The sequence below is a fragment of the Podarcis pityusensis genome, assembly GCF_964106645.2.
Source record: "Podarcis pityusensis genome assembly, chromosome: 2".
In the NCBI taxonomy this organism is placed as follows: domain Eukaryota; kingdom Metazoa; phylum Chordata; class Lepidosauria; order Squamata; family Lacertidae; genus Podarcis; species Podarcis pityusensis.
In genome coordinates, this window is record NC_138029.1 from 43,395,585 (window position 1) to 43,420,165 (window position 24,581).

General features: G+C 47.5%; 3 protein-coding genes across 7 annotated transcripts in view; 2 read left to right on the forward strand and 1 right to left on the reverse strand.

Annotated features, from left to right (window-relative positions):
• The first annotated feature begins 283 nt into the window (after positions 1-283).
• LOC308471434 (uncharacterized protein) lies at positions 284-9,094 on the forward strand. The gene is made up of 8 exons (XM_080995420.1): positions 284-546; positions 950-1,042; positions 1,680-1,814; positions 2,965-3,189; positions 3,566-3,717; positions 5,215-5,321; positions 6,339-7,897; positions 8,845-9,094. The coding sequence occupies exons 1-7, from the start codon at positions 441-443 to the stop codon at positions 6,478-6,480; spliced, it is 960 nt and encodes a 319-aa protein (XP_080851546.1). The 5' UTR covers positions 284-440; the 3' UTR covers positions 6,481-7,897; positions 8,845-9,094.
• Positions 9,095-15,660: 6,566 nt separating this feature from the next.
• NDUFB7 (NADH:ubiquinone oxidoreductase subunit B7) lies at positions 15,661-23,488 on the forward strand. 2 transcript variants are annotated; one of them, XR_013982960.1, is made up of 4 exons: positions 15,661-15,841; positions 17,667-17,835; positions 18,458-18,624; positions 23,270-23,488. XR_013982960.1 is itself a non-coding variant. In XM_080995411.1 (3 exons), the coding sequence occupies exons 1-3, from the start codon at positions 15,727-15,729 to the stop codon at positions 18,567-18,569; spliced, it is 396 nt and encodes a 131-aa protein (XP_080851537.1). In that variant the 5' UTR covers positions 15,661-15,726; the 3' UTR covers positions 18,570-18,662. The 2 variants fall into 2 exon arrangements, 1 of the variants encoding a protein (XP_080851537.1); XM_080995411.1 differs by lacking the exon at positions 23,270-23,488 and having other exon boundaries at positions 18,458-18,662.
• Positions 20,449-24,581, reverse strand: part of TECR (trans-2,3-enoyl-CoA reductase) — a 31,436-nt gene continuing 27,303 nt past the window's right edge. For 3 of the 4 annotated variants that reach the window (XM_080995414.1, XM_080995413.1, XM_080995412.1), the window contains 3 exons: positions 23,007-23,095; positions 22,591-22,636; positions 20,449-22,122 (listed from right to left, as the gene is read on the reverse strand). In XM_080995414.1, the coding sequence (XP_080851540.1) occupies positions 21,995-22,122; positions 22,591-22,636; positions 23,007-23,095 (263 nt within the window). In that variant the 3' untranslated portion in view covers positions 20,449-21,994. The remainder of the gene's footprint in view (positions 22,123-22,590; positions 22,637-23,006; positions 23,096-24,581) is intronic. The other variant, XR_013982961.1, reaches the window with a different exon arrangement.

The following is a 24,581-nucleotide window of genomic DNA, read 5'->3' on the forward strand; positions in this document are numbered from 1 at the left end:
GCCATGACTGTTTAAAGTGGCATAAAAGTACTTTAAATGTGTGGTGTGAATGTGGCCTAGATTGCTTTCTACTCCTACACTTCATGGAGAACTATGTATTGTTTAGTCACTGTTGTTTTTTATTATCATAAATAAAATTACAATAAATAAAATAAATGTTAATGGACTGCTATTGCTTATCTTAGGTTCTATGTTCTATGTTTCAATATTTATATATGACTAGAAGTATGTTTATTAATAAAAATAGAAAATTAACTCTCACTAATCTTGCTCAGGTGTAACCCAAACACAGCTGATGTTCCCTTATATACCAAGATATTGAATCTGCCACAAACCATTTTAAAAGGAAGAGAAACCAAAGAAAATAGATGAAATGAAACCTGAGGGCAGGAGGAAGATTTGTATTTCAAGTGAGCATCTCACTTTCTCCAGTGTAGACCATGTATGATGACACAGCAGTATCAAGCAGAGGAGAAGATCTCCAGCTGTACGGGTCTTGCCGTCCCCTACCCCAACAACCCGCAAGGAAAACTGGAATTGTAGAAGGTATTTTTTTTGCTAAAATATGGTCAGCAGGGGAGCAAGGGAGGTGCTATGTATTATGAAGTCACTCCTTCCACCCACCCATGCCTTCTGGGATAGAAGCGTCTCAAGCTTAGCAAATGGACAGTTGAGGTTTGCTTTAAAGCATAAGGTGCTGGACTAAAGTTAATTAGATAAACTTGGGGTGTGTTTTGGGGTGGGGGGAAGCGACAGCCCACCTTCTGAAGCATGAGTGTAGGGGCGAAGAAGAAATAGGCGTGGACTCAGATTCAAGAGCAAAAAAAAAAAAAAAAGATTGTGGGAAGCAGAGCTCACCTGCTACAACTGGGAAGAGGAGCGTACCAGCTCCCGTTGATATCTGTATTGGTACATTCCAAAAGTTAACTCTGTCCACCCGCCTGTCTAGACGAATATGAAGACTTTGACAAAGAGAGCGACTATGACAGCATCTCGGTGCCTCAGGAAATGGAGGAGCCAAAGGCACTGCCTGAACCACCAGGTATGAGAAGAACAGACCCTTGGTTGCTTCAGTGTTGCTGCCCTCTGTTGGCTATTATGCATAAGGGAAGACTGGGATGGCAGCTATGCGTACATTACAGATGCCACACTGTGGCCTTGTAACGGTGGCCTTGTTAATTATAGCTAACCATAGTTTATAAGCCATGGTTAATAGGGTTGCCATATTTCAAAAAGTGAAAATTCGGACACTAACTTCTTCTTTTTTTGCAAAATTGCAAATAAATATGACAACACTGCTGACATGGGTTGCCATACTTCTGGATTTTCCTAGACATTTTGCTGATTTCCACCGGGACACTGCTTCCGGTTGCAGTATTCCAGATATGTCTGTGAAATTCCGGACGTATGGCAACCATACTGGTTAACATATTGCAGACAATCACTCAGGCCATGGCTTTTTTGTATCCACAGCATAGCTTATATCACCCTTATAATTACCCCAGCTTCTCCACAGTTCCAGCATGCTATCCTGAATGCCTTTGCGGCACCCTTACACTGGCAACGCCTCACCATGGCAGCAGCAGCAGCCTGCTTGCTATTGGTTTCTCTTTTTTCCTGAAGTTGCCATTCTGAGCTGTTTCAAATCTCTCCCTCCCTCTTTCTCTCTCTCCACCCAGCCACAGCTCAATGCACCTTAACTCTAGCCCGATGGACCTTAACTCCAGCCCAATGGAAAGGCTGTTGGAGAAACTGCCTGGTTCTGCTCCTGGCTCTTGTGGGTCTCCTGATCGGCATCATTCTCCTTGTACAGCGTGAGTGCAAGAAGTAGGAGGGGTGTTCATGTGCGTCAAGACACACTGTGGAGCACCCCAGCTTCAAGAGATAAAAGCAGTGAGGGACTGGGACTCAAAAGGGAAAGAAGATTTATATGTACACGTATATGGTGTACGGTGGTGCTGCAGCAAGGAAGGAAAGGAAGGGCTGCGTACAAACAAATGAGCTTCATGTCTCTCTGTGGTTTGGCTGGCATCTCCCAAGACTGTCATCTTCGCAAGTTTCAGATCTCAGTAATTACACTGGAAAGTTGGGGGGGGTAGGTCAATCCCTTTGGCTGAGCCTTGGTAAGTGCAAGGCCAGTCACAGTACCATTGGAGGGGCTCTGTGCCTCACAGAACCCAGCAGTCCCACTCCCAAGTCAGAGAGTGTGACCAACAGAGGGAAATGGGGAATTCCTGACTGAATCCCCTGTATTCTGTCACAGGCTGTGGCTATAGGGTGAGCTGCGTGGGCAGGGCTGGGCTCTTCACATATATTCTAGCTCCCCACCTTGAATATTTAGCTTTCATTTGAAAAGAAGCATCTAGTATTTTTACTACAGAAGTTATAAGGAAGGCCATGCATGCAGTATGCTACTTAAATGTTCAGGAAGAAGTGAACTGGGAAGACGTAAACTGGCCTGTGAATGCAAAGGCACTGGGATAACTGACCCATATTTTTCTCTCTCTAAAATATGAAATTACATTTCATTTTATTGATATTTAATGCAGCGGTACCTCAGGTTACAAACACCTCAGGTTACAAACACTTTGGGTTACAAACTCCGCTAACCCGGAAGTAGTACCTCGGTTTAAGAACTTTGCCCCAGGATGAGAACAGAAATTGCGCGGTGGCAGCGGGAGGCCCCATTAGCTAAAGTGGTACCTCAGGTTAAGAATGGTTTCAGATTAAGAACGGACCTCAGGAATGAATTAAGTTCGTAACCCCAGGTACCACTGTAATGTTAAATAACTTTACACATATTGGCTTTGCATTCCTGTTGTTCTGTAACGATCCCTTCCCTGTATGCTTAGGTTCCTTCCCCATAAAATGTCTGACTGCAGACCTGCCTCTGGAGGAAACAGCAACAATGGTGTGGGGCTCCAGGGTGGCTCATGCAATGATGCCCATCTCTTGCCCTTCTAGATGCCGCCATCTTCTCTGAGCTTGGGAAGCTGAATACCAGCTGCCCACAGGAAAGCTGTGATGTTTCAATCATCCCTCTAACAGCTGACAAATTGAAGACCGCTTTTCTGAAAGAACTTAAAGCTTTAGAAGAACGTAATTACAAGAGGAGTGAAGCAACTGATAGAAAAGTGGAGGAACAAATATCTAAATTGGATGGAAAAATAAATGCATTGGAAAATAGAGGTATGTACGAGAGGAACAAGAGGTAAGCAACTGATATAGAAAAGCAAAAAGCATCACTGAACAGAATTTATCCACGGAAACCTCTGGTCAAATCTATTTGACAAACTGGGGCTCCATGCAGGGATAGTAGAGGGGGGGAACGTCCCAACCTCCATGTTTTAGACCACATTATGACAATTCCTAACCCTGAGATGTGTCTTGCCATCTTAGTGGTTCTAATCCCAAATAGCGATGTATAAAGAGACATCCTATCTTTGTTGCAATCAGAACTGTTTCTGTTCTGCTACAGTTCAGCTTGCACTCCAGTTAATCAATCTTCCCTTTACTGCCACTATTATTATTGATAGTTTCCATATAAAACTTTTCCCTCTTTCAGAAATCTGCAGGAGGACTAACCCTTTATCCTGGCATGAGTTTCTAGGAAGTTGCTACTACTACTCAGAAGACGAAAAACAATGGGAAGATGCCAGAAAATTCTGCATTACTATCAGTTCCCACCTGGTCATTATTAACAGCAAGCGTGAGCAGGTCTGAGCAGCACCTTTGGTCGTAAGGCGCATTTGCTCTGTTCATTCATAAAACTGTCTTTTGCTTGGCCCTGTAGTTATACTCTATCCAAACCAGATTTTCCTAAGAATTCAAGCAGCTTCCAGTTCCTAGCTGTTGCTTTCCTCAACCTAGGAAATATATGGGTAGAGAAGAGGATAGGGAAACCTAAGCAAATACATCACCACTCTGGTAATTCATTTTTAATTTTTAAAATCAGCTAACGTATTGTCACACATATCAGTTCTGAGTGGGCAGGTTTTACAGGTCTTGCACTTATTCTGTCTGTCACGGTCCAGTCTATGGGTCAAAGTCCTGCCAGAGGATGTTGGGGCCGGGGGCAAGATGGCGGGGTGGGAGCAGGAACAAGAGTCCAGAAGCCAGGGGTCCAAGGGTCAGGAAGCAGGGAGTCACAAAGTCAAGGGTCTGAGGGTTGAGAAGCAAGGAGTCAAGAAGCCGAGGTCCGAGGATCAGGAAACAAGGAGTCAAGAAGCTGAGGTCCGAGGATCAGGAAGCAAGAAGCCGAACGCAGCAAGGCAGGAACCAAGTTGCTGTGGCAAAGAGCCAAAGGGAAATGCTGACCTTATATCCCTTCCTGGCTCTTGCGACCAGGTGCAGTGAGTTACCAAGCGGCCTCACCTGTGCGGCCGCACCTTGCCTCTCCAGAACAAACTTAGGAAGGCCCCAGTCTTGTGAAGCCCTACTGGTCACAGGGCCTGGCTCCTGCATGCACTCCTGACACTATCTGTTTACTGCTATCTGTTTATATCCCACCTTCCCTCCAAGTAGCCTAAGGCCACATAGATGTTTCTCTCCCCTACCCACCCACAAATTGATAGCATCATCCTCTGCAGGGAGCAGAAATGGAGGCAAAAGGCCAGCCATTCAGGGTGCCTCCAGATGGTCCCTATTTTGTGGGAGAGATTCAAGTATACACCAGAAATTTAGGTGTGCACCATTAAGGTTGATTAAAGTCCTTTGTCACCCTAGTGCAACAAATCCACCCTAGTGCAAGAAAAAACAGGCTTTTGTAGTTCTCAAAGAGAATGTGTAGGCCCTACAAACCAGAATAAATGCTGAATAAAGACTAGACATAGCCTAATCTCCATGTAAGCTGTGTGCAAGCAAATCATGAATGCTCAGTAAACTGGTCGTGTGGAGGAGACCCTCGGGCCATCAGTGACAATCCTTAGAACAAACAGGAATATGCAAGTATAGGCATAGAATCATAGAAATTTAGACTTGAAATGGACCACTAGGATCATCAAGTCCAACCCCCTGCAATACAGGAATCTTTTCGCCCAACGAGGGGCTCGAACCCATGACCGAGTGACAGGATTGGGGTGGCAGAATTCTTGAGCAATCATTCAGGCCAATCTCCTGAATGCATTTTTATCACAGCAACATATTGCAGCTAGGCAGACTATGGATTTCATGTGCTACAGCATTTGTGAAGGTGCTACATGTTTTTCTTCCTAGAATTTTGTGGTTACAAAAATAAAGCTCACCTCGGTCTGGATTGGCATAAGTGATGCAGTGAACGAGGGAGCGTGGCAGTGGGTTGATGGAACAGCACCAACAGAAAGGTATGTGGATGATACCTAGCTCTTCTTTCTGGACCCCTTACAGGGAAAAGGCAGGGGGCAGAAAGGTGTCAGGAATTCCCAGGAGCCACATAGCCATTCCTCTTTTGCCCTGCAGCCTCCTGCACCCCTGAAAGCTTCTCAAGGGGGTTCATGGGGTGTGGGGCGGGGGAATAACAATGTGGAATGCAGCTCAGGGGACTGTTGTGGGAAGAGAGGATTGCATAACCCTGGCCAGAGCAACATCCCACATTGTTTATTACTCTGGAGCAGCTTTTCTGGGAGGCAGAAGGATGGAGAGGAAAGAAACTTTCTTTCTGTTACGCTCCTTCCATAGGATTCAATCCCTTGACTTGATCTAGTGGAGCTGCTCAAGCAGCTGAATCAACTATTCTAGCTGCTTTCCTAGATACAGGGCTCATCCAGACTTTTGTGCTGTGTTTCTAGGCACAGGTCTGGGCTATAAAGCTCTGGGTCCAAAAGTCTTGCTTGTTTGTTCTTTGTTCTGGCGCTTTCCCTGAGGAAACCCACATTTTACCGCTGAATTGGAGCAAACGGCAAGCGGGTTTTTATCAGTTTGCCGTTTGCCCCAATTCAGAGGTAAAACGTGGGTTGTCCCAGAGACTGACACCCCTCCCCCCTGCTCAGACACAGAGCTTTCAAGTGTGAAGCTGAAATATGGCACGAAAGGAAGTCTGAAAGAGCTGCAGTTTCAGGTTAAGAACGGACCTCCAGAACGAATTAAGTTCTTAACCCAAGGTACCACTGTACATGGTTATCATTCACTGCCACTTTGAGGCATTACCCCTCCTCCTGTTTTTTCACTCTCCCATGTCATCCCTCCCTTTTTGACCAGCTTTGTATAGTATATTTGCTCTCCAGAGCACAACGAGGTGTGATTTGTGATCAGGCGGTCCCCAACTTTGGTTCCCTACAAATGTAGAAGGCATCCACATAATTCAGCAAGTCTCTTCTGCAGTGATTTCACAATTCTGTACTAACTGTGCTTCTCTGTTACAGGTTCTGGAGGCAAGGAGAGCCCAACAATAATGATGGTGTGGAAAATTGTGCTGTCCTTTATAAGGAGGGTAATTGGAATGACATTGACTGTAATTTAAAAGTCCACTTTGTCTGTGAGAAGCCAACAGGTTGCAATTGCTAAAAAAAATAATAATGAAGAAGGAGATCTTTCTATATGGGATCCTTGACACAAGCTTCAAGGAGTTCACATCTCTTAAATATAGCTGGATATTCCCTAAATGACCAAAGCTTTGTGAATGTTTGGGACCATCATTAGTGTGGCATGTGTTGTCTAGATGTCTTTGGGCAACGGCCACCTCCAACCATTGTCCAAATACATGGAACTCTTGGCTAACCTATCAAATGAAAATGGTTGCAAGTCCTCAGTTAGGGTGTTCCACAGCAGGGTTGTCTTAACACTATGCAAAGTTGTTCCCACCTTGGCTGCAGATGAATTAGGAGTGACTAAAAGCATCCAACTGGGATGGAGCTGATTTAAGAAACAACACATTAGGATGTGTTCGCCATCCCATTTACTGCGGCACTCACTTCATTTCCAGTGCTGGGTTTTAAATCCATTTTAACACGATGTTATCCAACATGCATATGTATCTTGTACCTTGTTACAGTTTGAAGCATTGTTTCCTAAACCAGCTTCACACTGATTGGAGTGCTGTTCTGAGGGTTCGCCCAACTCCCAGAGCCAATATCAGAGGGGCACAAGAGGGGAGGAGGGAAAACCCCATTGCACACATGGAAGTCCTTGCACAGGGCAAGGACAAGACCCTTAGGTGAATCCCTCCTCTGGTAAGAAAGTACAGGAAACATAAGCACTTGGATAATGTTATATGAACACAGATAAATACCGGTAACTTAGCACTGGAAATGCAGTGAGTGCACCATAAACGGGAGTGTGAACACAGGCTTAGTCTGCAGTTATGTATTTCACAAACAAACTGTTCAGTCTGCTTTATATCATCCCTTCCTGAGAAGATAGCTTTCCCTGTTCTACCTATTGTACCTATTGTTCTTTTCAGGGTCCTACCTGCTACCTTGCTAGCATATGGGTAAAAGCACCAGGGATGGACTTACTAAATGTATAATAGCAATTGCAGTTCTTGTGGTCACATCCACACCATAGCACTCATTTACCACTCCCCAGAGAAGTATGGGAGCTGTAGTTTGTTAAACTTGCTGGAAACTCCTAATTAATCTCTTCACCCTTAACAAACTACAGTTCCCAGGATTCTTTGGGGGAAGCCATGGTGTTAAAGTGGTATTGTAGGTAGAATTCCTTATCATTGTTTATAATCCTCAGGACCTTTTCAACAGTACAGTTTCTAAGTGAGTGCTTTCCCACTTTATTCCTGGGCCATTGGGCTCTAACCTTATCTTCCAATTTGTACCCCACAAATCCCATCCAATTTGTGTTAATCTGCAAATTTGTGGAATACTTTCCACTCAAAATTCTTATTCCTAAAAATAGCAAAACCACCCACAAAGCCTCGCTGAAGCACTCCTCCCAATTGATCACTCAAGTAAGCACCTACCTGGAGATAGTCATAGAATCATAGAGTTGGAAGAGACCACAAGGGCCATCGAGTCCAACCCCCTGCCAAGCAGGAAACACAATCAGAGCACTCCTGACATATGGTTGTCAAGCCTCTGCTTAAAGACCTCCAAAGAAGGAGACTCCACCACACTCCTTGGCAGCAAATTCCACTGTCGAACAGCTCTTACTGTCAGGAAGTTCTTCCTAATGTTTAGGTGGAATCTTCTTTCTTGTAGTTTGGATCCATTGCTCCGTGTCCGCTTCTCTGGAGCAGCAGAAAACAACCTTTCTCCCTCCTCTATGTGACATCCTTTTATATATTTGAACATGGCTATCATATCACCCCTTAACCTCCTCTTCTCCAGGCTAAACATGCCCAGCTCCCTTAGCCGTTCCTCATAAGGCATCGTTTCCAGGCCTTTGACCATTTTGGTTGCCCTCCTCTGGACACGTTCCAGTTTGTCAGTGTCCTTCTTGAACTGTGGTGCCCAGAACTGGACACAGTACTCCAGGTGAGGTCTGACCAGAGCAGAATACAGTGGCACTATTACTTCCCTTGATCTAGATGCTATACTCCTATTGATGCAGCCCAGAATTGCATTGGCTTTTTTAGCTGTCGTGTCACACCGTTGGCTCATGTCAAGTTTGTGGTCAACCAAGACTCCTAGATTCTTTTCACATGTACTGCTCTCAAGCCAGGTGTCCCCCATCTTGTATTTGTGCCTCTCATTTTTTTTGCCCAAGTGCAATACTTTACATTTCTCCCTGTTAAAATTCATCTTGTTTGTTTTGGCCCAGTTCTCTAATCTGTCAAGGTCGTTTTGAAGTGTGATCCTGTCCTCTGGGGTGTTAGCCACCCCTCCCAGTTTGGTGTCATCTGCAAATTTGATCAGGATGCCCTTGAGTCCATCATCCAAGTCGTTGATAAAGATGTTGAATAAGACCGGGCCCAAGACAAGAGGAGTTTGTTCTAGCCCACATTAGAATAGGTCATCCAAAGGACATGTAAGTGGTCCTTTTAATCTAGTGCATAACTGGCAGCATTATAACAATGTCTGAAGCAGCTGTGATGCTAATCCGAGGTATCAACTCTTTCTTAAAGTCTTTGATGTCCTATATAACCTATATCTAGGAGTGTGTCTCACTTATTTTGAGCATTATGTTCAGAGTTTGATGTCAAAATTAAAAATCACAATGGGGAAAATCTGAGTTTTTGGAGTCTTTTTTAGAACTGCTTACAGGGATCACCAGCCTCTTTGAACTGATGGATACACAAGACACCCAAGCACACTCAACAATCTATTCTAACAGAGTCCTTCAAATCAATTTTCAGCCCTTCAGCCTACTGATTCAATCTATTCATTCAAGTCAAATTTCAGCTGGGGGAGGGGACCCTGTGAGTATCAGGAAATGTCTCAGTAGACACTGAGCGTGCCAATACTGTGTTGGTAACTCCTAGTGTAGCACTATCTAAGAGTATACAAGCAGGGCTCCTGTATACAGAGCTTGTGGCTGAGGTAGATTAAAGAAAAGTTAGCATCAAAGACATAAGCCCCTACTCTAACTTGGGCCTTACTTCATGCATTTAAAAAAATGTTTTGAACATTTAAAAATGCAGCCAGCCTGCACACATTGCATCAGTATGCAATGGTGTGATTGACCTGCTGGGAGGAGGTCTGCCCCCCCCCCCATTAAAAGTAAAATGACTTTTGCTGCAAACTGAGAGGCACAGGGGATCCCCCCCTTCAAATCCAAACTGGATTCCAACCTCACCTCTGTCCTACAATGTTAACATTGGACTACATTGCAGAGCTGCTATATGCTACTGTACTCTTATCAGCAAAATCCTTCAAACTGCATTGGGAATATAACAGTGAACTACACTTCCAGGATTGTTTACTACTTTCCCAGCCCTACTGCAGTGTGAGGACAAATGTAATGGATGGCATTGCTGAGGTGTTTGCTGTGTTGCACTGAGTTAATTATAATACATGTTAAAATGACTACAGTTCCAAAACTACTTTTTTAAATCTAAGGTGTTAAGTTCCACATTTTGCAGCCCAATATACTCCCAGCTGAAAATGTTAAAAGCAGAGGCATGCGTTTTGGCTACTCCTCCCACTGTAATGGCTGTAGAGCTAGAAAAAAATTAGACATGTATATATAAGTCTCCAGTTATTTATTTGGGATCGCCATTTTACACGGGGGAGGGGCATACTATGTCTGCCACAAAGATTAAAAAAGAAAAAACCTCAGCTGAAATATACTCAGAGTCGCAAAGTGATTTCATGCTCTTTATTCAGCTCATAGTGGTGAGGAGGAATGAATAAATGTCCCCTCACAGTATCTGCTTTATATACATTATTTACACAATGGGCTGCACATGATTGGCTAATTCTGGAATTCTACTGTAAGCCAATCAGGTTGTGGATTCACTTCTATCTGGAGCAGGATTGGGTGGTTCCTGCCAACCAATCATACTGCTGCATTGTTCTAGGACCAATCAGACTGCTGCATTCTGAATCCTATTGTTCTAGGACCAATCAGACTGCTGCCTTTTGGATCCTATTGTTCTAGGACCAATCAGACTGCTACAGTTTGGATCCTATTCAACTCAGTACATAACACCCCTCCCCTCTAAGTTCCAGTCCTGCCCGGGAGGTCGCATTCATAGTCCTCAAGGTATGCCGGCGGCCTACGTGTGCGTTGTGGCCTGGGGTGTTCCCCGGTCCGGGCTCCGGGTTCTGGCTCGTGTTCCAAGGATGCTGGCTGTGATGCGGCTGTTTGGTCTGGTGCAACCGGCTCGCTCAGTCGTGGTTCTGGTTCCGGTGTCCTTTCGGCCTCACGGGTCCTCTCTGTATTTACTGATTCTGCCTCTCCTGCTGGCCCCTCCTGCTCTATGGGCCTCACTGCCCCGCTGTTCCCTTGGGACTCCTCTGACCTGTCCTCCTCCTGGTTTTCTCCCGGGAATCGTCGCCGTATCTGGTCGCAGTGGCGGCGCCAGCATTGCCCCCCATCCGTTAGCACCTCGTACGACACGGGGCCAGTGACCCTGGTGATTGTGGCGGGTACCCATGCTGGGCCTGCCCCAAAATTCTTTGCGTACACTGGGTCCTGGGCCTCGAAGGTCCGGGGGTTCCTGCCTTCCCCCACCACTACCTCATCCTGAGCTCTATCGGGGTGAAGGCGGTCCAATCTGATTGCAAGGCGCCGACCCATTAGTAGTTCAGCGGGGCTCCAGCCAGTCGTTGAGCTGGGGGTGCTGTGCTGTGCTAGAAGGAATGTGGCAAGGCGGTACTCCCAGTCCCCTTGCGTCATGCGGCGAAGGGTGTCCTTGGTGGTCCGCACCATGCGTTCTGCTTGGCCATTGGTGGCAGGGTGGAACGGCGCCGAACGGATGTGGCGGATGGCGTTCTGCGCTGTGAAGGTTTGGAATTCTCCTGACGTAAATGCAGTCCCGTTGTCTGAGACGAGAGTGTCAGGGAGCCCGTGGGTTGCAAACAGCCTGCGTAGTACCCGGATGGCTGCGGACGTGGAAGTGGACGGTACCAGTGCGACTTCCAGCCATTTGGTGTAGGAGTCCACCACTATGAAGAATGTTTTCCCCTGAAAGGGGCCAGCGAAATCCACATGCAGGCGTGACCATGGTGCTCGGGCGGACTCCCAGGACTGGACTGGGGCCCTTGGGGGATCTGGGCGGGATTCTTGGCAGGCCTGGCAGTGTTTGACCCAGGCCTCTATCTCTCCATCGATCCCCGGCCACCACACATAACTCCTGGCAAGGGCCTTCATTCTTACTACCCCTGGATGTGTCTCGTGTAGGGCTGTGAGGACCCTTTTGCAGAGGGGCTGGGGAACAACGACTCTGCTTCCCCATAACAGGCACCCCTTGTGGGCCGACAGTTCATGTTTGCGGGTTGTGTAGCCGGCGAATTCTGGCCCGGGGCTGCTGCTGGGCCATCCCCTCCACACCCAGTCCAGGACCCGGGAGATGACCCTATCTTTCTTGGAATGGTGTGCAACTTCTTGTGCCTGAATGGGGCGGTCGGGAAGCAGCTCCAGGCTCATAACCTCTTGTGCAGGTGCTGGGTCAGGGCCTGTTTCCGGTAGTGGTAGCCTGCTGAGGGCGTCCGCATGGCCCATCGCCTTCCCAGGTCGGTGAATCAGTGCATACTGGTAGCTGGCAAGGAAAATTGACCACCTGAGGACGCGAGGAGACAGCACTTGGGGGGTCTGCTTTTCGGGGGCAAACAAGCCAAGCAACGGCTTGTGGTCAGTCACCACGGTGAAGGGCCGCCCGTACAAGAAATCATGGAATTTTTTTACTCCCTTTACGATTGCCAGACCCTCCTTGTCGATTTGCGAGTAGTTCCGCTCGGTTGTGTTGAGTGTCTGGGAAAAGTACGCCACCGGTACCTCTCTTCCATCCGGGAGTTGGTGCCCCAGGACAGCTCCAATGCCATAGGGTGAGGCGTCGCATGCTAGCACCACCGGCAGCCTCTCGTCGAAGTGTGCCAAGACCGAGTTTGAGACAAGCAAGTCCTTGACTGCCTGGAATGCGGCCTCCTGGCGCTGGCCCCACACCCAAGGGGCCCGCTTGTCCAGGAGTCTGTGTAGGGGCTCCGCTACCGCCGCCTTGTGGGGAAGGAAGGAATGGTAAAAGTTCAATAGTCCCAAGAAGGCCTGAAGTTCAGTCTTGCTCTTGGGCGCTGGGGCATCACAAATGGCCCGTACCTTGTCCCCAGTCGGGTGGACCCCTTCTGCGTCCACCATAAATCCCAGAAAGTCCACCTGAGGCACTCCTAGTAGACATTTTTCCCGCTTCACCTTGAGACCCGCCGTCTGGAAACGGTGCAGAACGGTGCGGAGGCGGTCCTCAAACTCCTCTGGTGTGGGGCCGGCAATCAACACATCATCGAAGAAGGGGGTGACGCCAGGAATCCCTTTAAGGAGAGAGTCCATTGTATTCTGGAATATGCCTGGTGCCACGCTGACACCGAATTGCAGCCGCTTTACCCTGAACGCTCCTCTGTGCGTCACAATCGTCTGTGCCTCTGCTGTGGCCTCATCTACTGGCAGCTGTTGATATGCTTGGGCCAAGTCCAGCTTGCCAAAAATTTTCGACCCAGCCAGGGTGGCAAGGACATGGCTGACCACTGGCACTGGGTATGCGTGGGCCGTGAGGGCCTTGTTTATGGTACATTTGTAGTCTGCGCAGATGCGGACCGAACCATTAGGCTTGACGGGTGTGACGATTGGGGTTTCCCAGGGAGCATTAGGCACCGGCTCCAGCACTCCTTGCTCTACGAGTCGGTCCAATTCCTCGTCTATACGGGGTTTCAAGGCGAACGGGACCCGGCGGGCCTTGAGCCTGACCGGTCGTACTGCGGGGTCAAGCTGTAGCGCAATGGGGGGGGCCCGTATACTGTCCCAATTTCCCATCGAAAACCCCTGGAAATTCCTTGCATATGGCGTCCACGTCCACTTGTAAGCTAGTGTGGTTCACCCCGGTGACAGCTAGCCCCAGTGGTCCAAACCATGCCAATCCCAGTAAGCTAATGTAGGGGCCCTTGACCACAAGCAAGTCCAGTTGCCGCGTCCGCCCTCGGTATTGCACCCTGAAGGTCCCCACCCCCATTGTGGGGACCTTACGTTTCTGGAAGTCCCGGAGGGTGAATGGGGCCGGCCTGAGTTTGGGACCCCCAGTGGGACACAGTTTCCTTAAGGTCCTTGCCGAGATTATGGATAGAGTTGAACCCGTGTCAAGCTCCATGCGGCATGGGGCCCCCTCTATCTGTACCTCTACATAAATTTTCTCTACGTTGGGGTGGGGCAACTGGTATACCTGGAAGTCCGTGAGCTCCGTCGAGTTGCCTTGGTGCGTTGGGCCCCGGGACCTGGGGCTCTTGGATTGGTCATCTGATGCCTGGTGTCGGGTGGGCCGAGCCCGACACACCCGGGCGATGTGTCCCGATTTTCTGCACTGCCTGCACTCTGCGTTGCGGAAACGGCAGGTCCTCCTCTCGTGACTCTCCCCGCAGCTTGCGCAGTTCCCTCCTTCTCGTCGAGGCAGCTGTGGTCTGTGCGCTGCTTGAGTGCGCTGCTGTACTCGGTGCACCTCCTCCCTGTCGGATCCTGAGTCGTCGGTGAGGTCTTCATGGTGGACCCTCGGTTGGGATGGCAGGCTCGGCCGTGCCTCTTGGGTCGACCTCTCGGCAGCTTCTGTTGCCAGGGCCTCCTCCAGAGCGACCTGGAACGTTAGGTCCTTCTTAGCGTAGAGGCGCCGTTGCAGCTTCTCATCCTTCAGGCCACCGACGAGGCGGTCACGAAGCATGTTTTCCAGCTCTGAGAAGTTGCAGAGCCGGGCGGCTTGGCGGAGAGAGGTCACAAACCCAGTTATGGTTTCCCCAGGGGCTTGCCGCTTTGCGTAGAAGGCATTTCGACGAGCCACCACTGAGGGCTGCGGCGAAAAGTGCCCCTTCAGCTGTTCCATTATTGTTTTGTATGGAACAGTAGCGACGTCTTCAGGCGCAAGGAGAGCCCGGGCGATTTCAAACGTCTCCTCTCCGCAGACGCTGAAGAATATCGCCCTCTTCTTGGCGTCTTCTTCGTCGGTGACCCCTTTGGCTTCTAGGAGGAAGGTGAAACGGGAGGCGTACGCTTCCCAGTCTCCAGATGCTGGGTTGAATGGCGAGAAGCTGCTGTTGGCTGCCATTCTGAGTTCCTTGTGCCCCGGAGCTGAAGCCTGGATACACGGTGCGAGGCAGCGGTGCGGCAGTTGGCGGTGCTGCGGTGCTGTGTGTGGCAGTCAGCTCAGCGGGATCCCACCCTCGTCGCCAGTGAAATATACTCAGAGTCGCAAAGTGATTTCATGCTCTTTATTCAGCTCATAGTGGTGAGGAGGAATGAATAAATGTCCCCTCACAGTATCTGCTTTATATACATTATTTACACAATGGGCTGCACATGATTGGCTAATTCTGGAATTCTACTGTAAGCCAATCAGGTTGTGGATTCACTTCTATCTGGAGCAGGATTGGGTGGTTCCTGCCAACCAATCATACTGCTGCATTGTTCTAGGACCAATCAGACTGCTGCATTCTGAATCCTATTGTTCTAGGACCAATCAGACTGCTGCCTTTTGGATCCTATTGTTCTAGGACCAATCAGACTGCTACAGTTTGGATCCTATTCAACTCAGTACATAACATCAGCACTACATGCCTTGAAATTCTAGCTTCAGCCCAATTCCCAATCTACAGTAGAAGTGTAACCACTGGACTCCATTATACGGTTGTTGCAAACTAGACTTTCGCATAACCCTCAGTTTGCAATAGTCACTTGGGAGGGCTCCTATCTCCAAGCCACAGCTTGCAATTCCTGCGATATGGCGGTAATGTGCGGCGTTTTCTGCATTGGGATTTGCAATAGCGAGGCGGATGTTGGAAAACCATTTTTTAAAAAAGTTCCACACGCTAGCAAGAAATAAGTTTAGAAGAGAAATAAAACCGCCCTCTTTCGTGGTACATCATTCATTCACTGGACATCATGCTGGTGTCCAGCAACAGCCACGTTTTAAAAGTGTGGTTTTTCTCCATTTATTTTTCAGGTCAGCTGCCCCGGAATATTTTAAAATGGCGTCTCACGCGGAACCAGGAAATGGCATCATCAGAGACGATGCTTCTCTCTAAACGTTTCGTAGCTCTGCGACAGCGGCATGCATTTGTTACCGGAAGCCTTTTTTTAAAGGGGGTTTACTTCCGCTTCCGGAATGGTGGAAAGGCGGGGCGGGAAATAGCAAGAGCAACCTCAGGAGGCGGGTTGGAGGCGGCCAAGATGGGGGCTCATCTGGCTCGGCGGTATTTATGGGACGCGGAGGTGGAGCCGGACCCGGTCAAGATGCCCACCTTCGACCCCCACTTCGGCTTCCCCGAGGAGCGCAAAGAACGCGGTGAGCCGAGCTGAGCTGAGCGGGGAGGGAGGGAAGGAGACGGGGAAGGCGAAGGTCACCCAGCGCTTGGCTCCGCCTCTTCCCGGAGCCTTCGCCTGGCGCAGCCCTCAAGCCCAGCCTGGCCCCCCAGGCAGGCCTCGCCACCGCACTGCGAGGTAGGTTCTCTCTCCCGGGGGCGGGTGGGGGTGCGAGGGCCGGCCCAGGAGCCAAGGGGAGGCGACCGCCTCGGGCGGCAGAAGATCCGGAGTGACGCTGGACACAGACACCCTTTCCCGAGCTGGGCTCTCTCTGCTTATCTGCCAGCATCGCCGGAGAGCCACGTTTGAGGCAGTGTTATTTAAGGACAGCTGTTTGTCGCGTTGCCATGGTTTAAATCAGGCATAGGCAAACTCCGGCCCTCCAGATGTTTGGGACTACAATTCCCGTCATCCCTGGCCACTGGTCCTGTTAGCTAGGGATGGTGGGAATTGTAGTCGCAAACATCTGGAGGGCCGGAGTTTGCCTATGCCTGGTTTCAATCCTTCCTTTTCTCACTCTTGCATGAGAACACTTTCACAGAGACATCCATTACAAGGCATTATGTAAAAATGCTTTGGGTTGAAAGGTGTTGCACAACTGTAAAATATAGTAATAATCCAGAGGTGGCTGTGAAGCTCGCCGGATGATCCCGGGCTAGTGCCTACCTCCAGGGTGGTTGCGAGGATGAAAATGAAGGGGGCATGTTTGCCTCCCGGAATAAAAAATAAAAAAAGCTTTGCTTAAGAAATTGCTTAGATCCATTCTGACTTAGGATGCTATAGTTGATAGCAGGCCCGGTGGGTATAACTTTGGCCCCTGCTTGTTCAGTGTTAATGGATACTTTTCATTTTGTACAGCCTCCTGAGGATGTGGACGTGAGAAATGTGAGAGGTACCACGTGTGCGCTAGATCCCTGATACCCTTCTGGGCCGCTTTGCTGGGATAGGACTGTTCATTCCTGGAGGGGTGAACCCAGAAGTTGGTGTTGGGGGACCTCAGTTCCACGCATTAGCTGCAGGCCTGTGGTGCCCCTTGGGTTCTGTTCTGTCTCCCATGCTATTTAACAATTATATGAAACTGCTGGGAGAGTTTGTCTATAGAGTTTCAGGGTTTGGTGTCTGCAGCATGCTGATGACACTCAGCTCTATTTCTCCTTTTCAGCTAAATCCAGGGAAGCTTCTTTGGTTCAAAACCACCATCTGTCATTAGTGATGGATTGGATGAAAGTGAACAAATTGAAAGTTAATCCCAACAAGACAGAGGTGCTCGTGGTCGGTTAGAAGGCAGACCAGGCAATAGGGATTCAGCCTTTGTTGGATGTGGTAACACTTCTCCTGAAGTCACAGCTTTGCAATTTGGACTTCGCCTGGGCTCAGCCCCGAGCACGGATGTTCAGGTTTCTGCAGTGGCCAGAGTGCATTCGTACAGTTAGAGCTAGTGTGCAAGCTGCGCCTGGTCCTTGAGATGTCTGATTTGAGGGTGACTGTGTTGTCTCTACAGAAAGGTCATGCATTTGTTTAAAATATGCTTAAATAAGACTTAAGGCACAGCTCTAAGTGCAGGGCAGGAACTCTGAATTCTTTCACTGGTGTTGACTAGCTATGATTACTGTGAGGATGTAGCACTTGGATTTATACTGGAATGGTCTATCAACTTTAATAGCTAATCTAATTTGCAGATCAGCTTTCCAAAGGCCATAAGCCACTACAGAGGTTTCAAACGAGTTGATGACAGTTGATCAGGTTGACCCTGCCTGGATCCTGACCTCACTTCTGTTCATTTTATCCCCTTCCATTTTCCCATGCAGTGATGATAGCAACAGAGCAGCAGATGAATGAAGCTCAGCTTCCTCTTGACATGCGAGACTATTGTGCACACTACTTCCTTAAGTGGGCGAAGTGCAAACGTGACAAATTTCCAAATATCTTTGCGTGCAAACACGAGCGTCATGACTGGGATTACTGTGAGCACCTGGAGTAAGTCAGAGCTATGCCTCCCTTCTTCCTGTAAATCAGCCTTCCAAGTTAGCTTGTTGCTAACACTCCTGTATCACTTTTTCTCTGTCCACCATAAGAATTTAGCAAGACTAACAGGTAGCATAAGGGCAGGGGAAGTTATTGTGTCACAACCCCTTCAGTGGTGTGGGTAGGGTGAAATCTTATATACCGATCTGTTAACTATTCTTCCTTAATGCTGAGTGAGCTTTGATTTGGCTTTTTGAGTTCCTTCACTCAAAGCATCTCACCAGTCTTTATACAAGTCTTTCCAGGTTCAAGAGACTTCTAAACTGGCAAATATTTTTGACAGTATTCTCTCCTGATTGGAAAGCTAAGTAGAATGTAGGGTATCTCACTGATCCCATATCAGCAGATGACAACTTGGGGAAAGGTGCATTAGGTAGATATCCATATACATGCTACAGATGTCTCTGCAGAATAGAAGAATGTTCAAGTGGGGAGGGAGAAAACTTTTATGAGGGATTCAAGCCAGCTAGTGTCTTTTGGCCTGGAAACCACAGAATGCGAGGATGGGTTTGGGGGGGGGGGGGAGAAGTATCGGTTGCTCTGACCTGACCTGCACTTGTGTGCTTTCCTATAGCTATGTCATGCGCATGAAAGAATTTGAACGGGAGAGGCGCTTGCTGGCTCGGAAGAAGCGCATTGAAGAAAAGGCAAAAGCGGCAGCGGCAGCGGCAGCATCAGCATCCTAGCTGGCTTTGGTGTGTCTCCTGGCTCCTTCAACAAGAGGCTTGCAGAATCCACTAGGTCTGTTATGTTGAAAACAATAAAGACATTATCCTGTGGTTCTGTCTAAAACAATCACTGTGCAGTTCCTGAGATGAAATGGATAGCAGTTGAACATTTAGAGCTAATGAAGACTTCTTAGCCTTCAAGAAGCCTCTCTTATATAAAAAATCCCCACCCCTGCCCCTCAAGTCTCTTCTGCAGTTGCTATTTTAAAGGAAGGGGTGGTAATGTCCCTTTTGTGGGTTGCTGGAAGTATTAACTAGTATTGTATTAAAGCGCAGAGAGACAGACAGACAAAGACAAAATACCAACCATTACGTGTTTTAGCTGCCAGTCTTGACTATGCACACAGCTGTTTTCACTTGTCACTCTTTTCCTGAATGCAGTTATGGGGGGTAGGTCTCCACTGCATAAACCTTGGTTCATTTTTGCCTAGTAACGAGGTGTCTTGTTCTACATACAGTCATAAAGAGCTACTGCTCCTCCAATGTGACAGGAGGTAGGCAGGGATCAAAGGGAGCCAGTATCTGTGGGACAGGGTATGAATTTACCTACACCTGGGAGGAGCTGGTAGGTCCCAGGCCAACCTAGATAAGTCAGACTTTGTGGCACCAATACTGTATCAAACTTTCTGTTAGGTCAACCTTCCCCAGCCAGCTGCTGCACTCCAAATGTTTTGAACTACAACATTCCCCAGCCATTTGCCATGCTGTCTGCTGGGAGTTGTAGTCCAGGGCAACTGGAAGACACCAAGTTAGGGTTCAGGCTATATTAGGTTCTGGTTGAAATGTGGATAGAGTTTCCTCTGGCTCAGCTGAAGTGCAGGTGGGAAATCTGTAATCCTCGAAATGTGGCCAGACTCCAGTAATTCCTACCTGTTGTCCAACAAACTTCTGTAGGACCACAGGCATCCTATAACTGCAGCTTATGACTCTCACCCAGGCTGGGGAAATGAGAAAGATGACTGCCCCAAAAGCCACACTTCCAATGCCACCTGCTTAGTGCAGGAATCTACAGCAGGAAGCATTTGCCCTCTGGTATCTTAGTGTAGATTTAGCGAACAGAATTGTGAACAAGTTCTCAACTTTTTTTTTGTTGCTGCTGATGCTGAAACAACACTTTGGGAGTTCTAAATTGTAATAAGCTTTCAAAATACAACTCTCTTTTCTAAGTAGCTCGGAATTTAAAGAGTACAAACTTGTTTCTCTCAGAAAATCCTGTTTCTAGTGTCCTTGTGTCACTAGACAAAATGCACTTTGCCCTAATTTGAGAAAATACTTGCATATTTTCACCTTAATCTCAAATAGTGTTTAATGTTTAGTAAAGTAATACTAAATCAAACTATATACTGTTTGTGTGTGGCCTGAGAAACCTTTTTTTAAAAAGGGATTAGATATGTTCATGGAAGATGCTGAAACGGTACCTGTTAACAGATGCTAGAGGCAAGAAAGTAGGGGTGGTCAATATGCTTGTGAGCTTCCAAAATCACGTTGCTGATTTTTTTTCTGATTCAGCAAGCCAACTGTGACTATTGAACTATTAAATGTGATGCTCAAGTGGTGAATACACTTTCTAGAAATTCCATTGGTTAATTTATAATTCCAACCCTTTGACCTATATTGAATTTTAGCAAGCTGTAGGAGTGCAGTTGCCATTTCAAGGTTAGCTTCTGATTTTAAACATCTTTTCTCCTTTGGGGGCAGGATAATCCAATACGATTTGAAGCTCTGTTCTTCCTTTTTGCTAGGCTGCCTTGCACACAACCCTCCTGTGGGTAACGCAAGGTTCCATTCCTTCTGCTTTTAATTCCATGGCACCGTACAAAGGAAAAACCTACTACAGTCCAGGGGATGGATTAGTTTTATTTGTGTAAATCCAAGAAGGAAGATAGTTCCATATGAAACAGACCATAACAAGTCAGTGGCTCATTTTAACAGCTGCCATGGAGCCTAGCAGGTTTCCAGTATCTCACTGCTCACATGCAGCATAAACTAAGACTATTGCAAACTTTCAACCTGATCCTAGACATGTTTACTTGGAAGTAAGTTCCACTGAGATGAATGGGGCTCGCTTCCAAATAAGTGTACGTAGAATTGCAACCTTAGTGACATTAAGACTAAATAGGAAAGGAGAAGTAAGTTCCTCTCAGGGAGGCTGTCAAAATTTCTGTAACGTTGAATTTCCCCCAAAGTAAGATTAAAAGCCTTTCCTTCCTTCTTTAGGGACTACAAATAGCTACAAGCTATTGAAGTATTTCCCGTCCCCAAATAACTTCAGTGCAGCTGTAGGTATAGTTTTCCCTTGCAGAAGGTTCCAAAAGCAGCTCTGATACCACTTACACAAAACAAACAGGAGTGGGCCTAAAGTCCAGGAAAAAATTGTAGCATGACTGAGAACAAAATATGTAGCAGCCTTGTTTTTCATACCCTCGTTTCAAGGCTCTGCCAGCTATTCAAGATGAAACCCACCATCCCAAACAGTTCATGCTTAGCATATTGGGTGAGGAAGGAGGTGCTGGCTTGCACTGTAGATGGTACTAAAGTGCTACAGCTGCTCCCCAGTCACACCTGATCTGTCCCCTTTGCTTCTATAGCAGCAGTTTCTGCAAACACTTCTCCATAGCACCTTGCTGCCTGCCCTGTGTGTCTAGAATTAACACAATCCTCTGCATTGGAAGAGAAGCACATACTTAATTTGGCTGCTCAGAGCATACTTATCAGCCTCCAGGAACTGGCACTTATTTTTTGAGCAAGGGCCTGAGGGTGTGTAAGAGATGAAGACAGCCTCACCTGCATCAGTCTCATGCCCTTAAGAAAGGTACTACTAGCTTTTAGAATGGGGAAGCATCCCAGAAAGAGCACAAAAGATTTATGCTATGCCAGTATTTGGCACTTGGGGGCTCACTTAGTCAAGGAGAATGCACAAAGCTGAGCTAGGAGACTTAACTCCTAAATTATATTGATGAACCATAGAGCTGAGGAGACCTGCTCTCCTAAGCACTATGTGGAGCAAAAAGTATTCCATTTAGGCCAGGCTCCAGCTGCCTAGATTTAGCTTTCGGCACCTGCTCCTGCAGACTTAGGGCTCAGTCACTGCTTCGTTCTCTTTACAACTGGATCGTTCTCTTCGCTGTAGCTTTTGACTTAATGGGCGCTTTGTGGGGAAGGCTGCTCCCAGCCTCAGAAAGGCTTTGGAATGGGATATGGTCAAAGATTCTGTAGGGAGGGACAGTAACTTACAAAAGGAAGGAAATCCCTACAGCTTCCCTCAGATTACAGTGTAGACAGCAAGAGAAAATCTCATTTTAGACTCCAATAACACTCGCTCACAAGGTAAAAAACAAAAACAGAACTATCGGCCCAGACAAAAGAAGGCAGAGGCTTCCAGCTCAAAGCAGGAAAGGGACAATGGGGGAACGCAATGGCGGGTAATCCCGGAACTCCTTCAGGTAACTTCGGTGCTTCCCCTTTGCCCAGATCGTCATTTGGATGAATCCAACCAAGGAAAACAGAGCCACTATTGACAAGGGAAGAGAGAGTTGCATGTCATTAGGCATCCACACAGATCTCTATAATTTCCATGCCCCAAACGCCTGTAAACACACATTGGCGTAAGTAACTACTCAAGCTGATGGGAAATTACAGGCAAAAAACATGCCCCATGGGTACGTTCAAGCTGGACTTTCAAGCCACTCTACAACAATCTAGGATTTTTGAGACAGCAATACCTGTCTTGGGCTACATTATCTAGAACAGATATGGGACCATGCAGGCCTGCAACATCTGGAGGGTCACAGCATGCATCACCCAAGACTGCTGGGGCTGATGGGAGTCCAAAAACATTTCCACATCCCTGACCAAGAACTGGAGGGAGGCTTGCAGGCAACCAACCAACCAACCAACCCTGATTCATAACCCTACTGTTATCCCCTGCAAACCATTATTTAAGACCTGACGTCTTTGTTCAGAGCAGGCTAGGACTTACCTGGAAGGCACTGAGTCATAATGGCAAAGCCAATCCAGGATCCCACCTGTAAGAGAAGAACACCAGCTCAGGATTGTGGCAGGCAAGGTGGGTAAGACCCTTCAGCACAACTGACCCTTCATTAAAAAACAACCCAGTAGCCTTTGGGCTTGGGGGGGGGGATGGGGATGGCACTGCGACTGGGTCCACAATAAATAAATTTCATGTTAATCAGCCAAAGGCCTGGATGAAAAATGTTTCCACCTGGCGCCTAAAGGTGTATACTGAAGGAGCTAGCCGAACCAAACTAGGGAGAGCATTCCACAAATGGGGAGACACTTCAGAAAAGGCCCATACGTATGAAAACATGTTCAGAACAAGACACATGAGGCACCTTCCAGATTATAATTTGCTGTGGGGTTCTATCCTGTTCTCACCTCGTAGGTATAATTAGGGCAGGAGACAAGCAAGAAAAGCCATGTGAAGGGGTTCTTGGTAGGAAATGGGATCTTCCTGGCTTTAGAACCTAGGGGGAGAATTAAGAGTTTGATTCATTTCATAAAGATAGCAATATACACACACACCCTTTTAAATGGTACTATTTTCTGTACTTAAAGGCACTTTGTCTCTAGTATAGCAGGGAGCTTTTTGGTGGAACCAACTTGCACATCAAGAACATTATTCTGCTTCCTCCTCACAGACGGCTCCAGGAAAAACTGTGGCTGCCACCATCCTCAGCTCCATCCTAGCTTGAGGCATCTGCAGACACCACTGCATGGGGTCCTGCTCATCCAACTATGCATTTCACCAGACAGAGATTTGAGCCAGGGACACCAAGCTACTACAACTCAATGGAGAGCTGCTTTGGCACAGCCCATCTATGGCAAGCAGAATGTAAATAAACCTCATTTGGCACCTCTCTCAGACATTATGTTCTGTCTGAAGCCCACAGAATAAGCTTACAAAAATATGGTCACTAACAAGATCTGTCGAGGTGTTTCTGGCCTAAGATCTTCTGCAGCAAAAACCCAGTTGGACTACGTATATATGTGTGTATGCCTAGACACACAGAATCCAGAATACCAAAAAGTATCAATGCTACATAAAGACATATGTGGCCTCCACAACCTCAGCAAAAGTGAGAGAGAGAGCACATGTGCAAGTGTATGCATGCAGGAGATTGAAAGGAGGAGGAGAGGAGAGTACAGTGGTACCTCAGGTTACAAACACCTCGGGTTACAGACTCCGCTAACACAGAAGTCAGGATGAGGTTAAGTTCTTAACAGAAATCACGTGCCAGCGGCAGTGGGAGGCCCCATTAGCTAAAGTGGTACCTCAGGTTAAGCACGGTTTCAGGTTAAGAACAGCCCTCCAGAACGAATTAAGTTCGTAACCAGAGGTACCACGACGTTAATAAAAGGCACAGAAGCAAGGCTCTAACCAACATAATTCCTTGTCCCTCTTGGTTGTTCCTCATAGGAGCATAAGGAAAGCCCTGCGGGATCAAGTCAGTGGCCCTCTAGTCCAGCATCCTGTTCCTACAGGGTTCGTAGCCGCTGATAACCTTATTCTCCATGAATTTGTCTAATCCTCTTCTAAGGGCATCTAAGTCAGCAGCCACCACTGCCTCTTGTGGGAGCCAATTCCTTAGCTTATGCACTCTTGTTTTCTTTTGTCTCTCCTCTACCCCTATCTGCATCTATCCTAACCTCTTTAACTCAATGTCCTTCTGCTCTCCTGCTCAACTCTTGTCTCAAAGGTTATTCAAAACACAGCGTAGACTCTGCAAAACCCACCAATGTTGGACAAAGGAGTCATGCACATTTACACAGGCCCTAAGTTCACTGTTCAGTGTTTTCAGGATTGCTCAAATCTCAGCAATACTTTCTCTTTTGTTGAAGAGCAATTGCACAGGGTTTCACCAACTCTGGGCTGCCAGTACCTTATGGTACGTGTCCCTTCAGCCAAACAGCCTTAAGACAGACCCAGAGTAGGTCCTTGCCATGCACCTA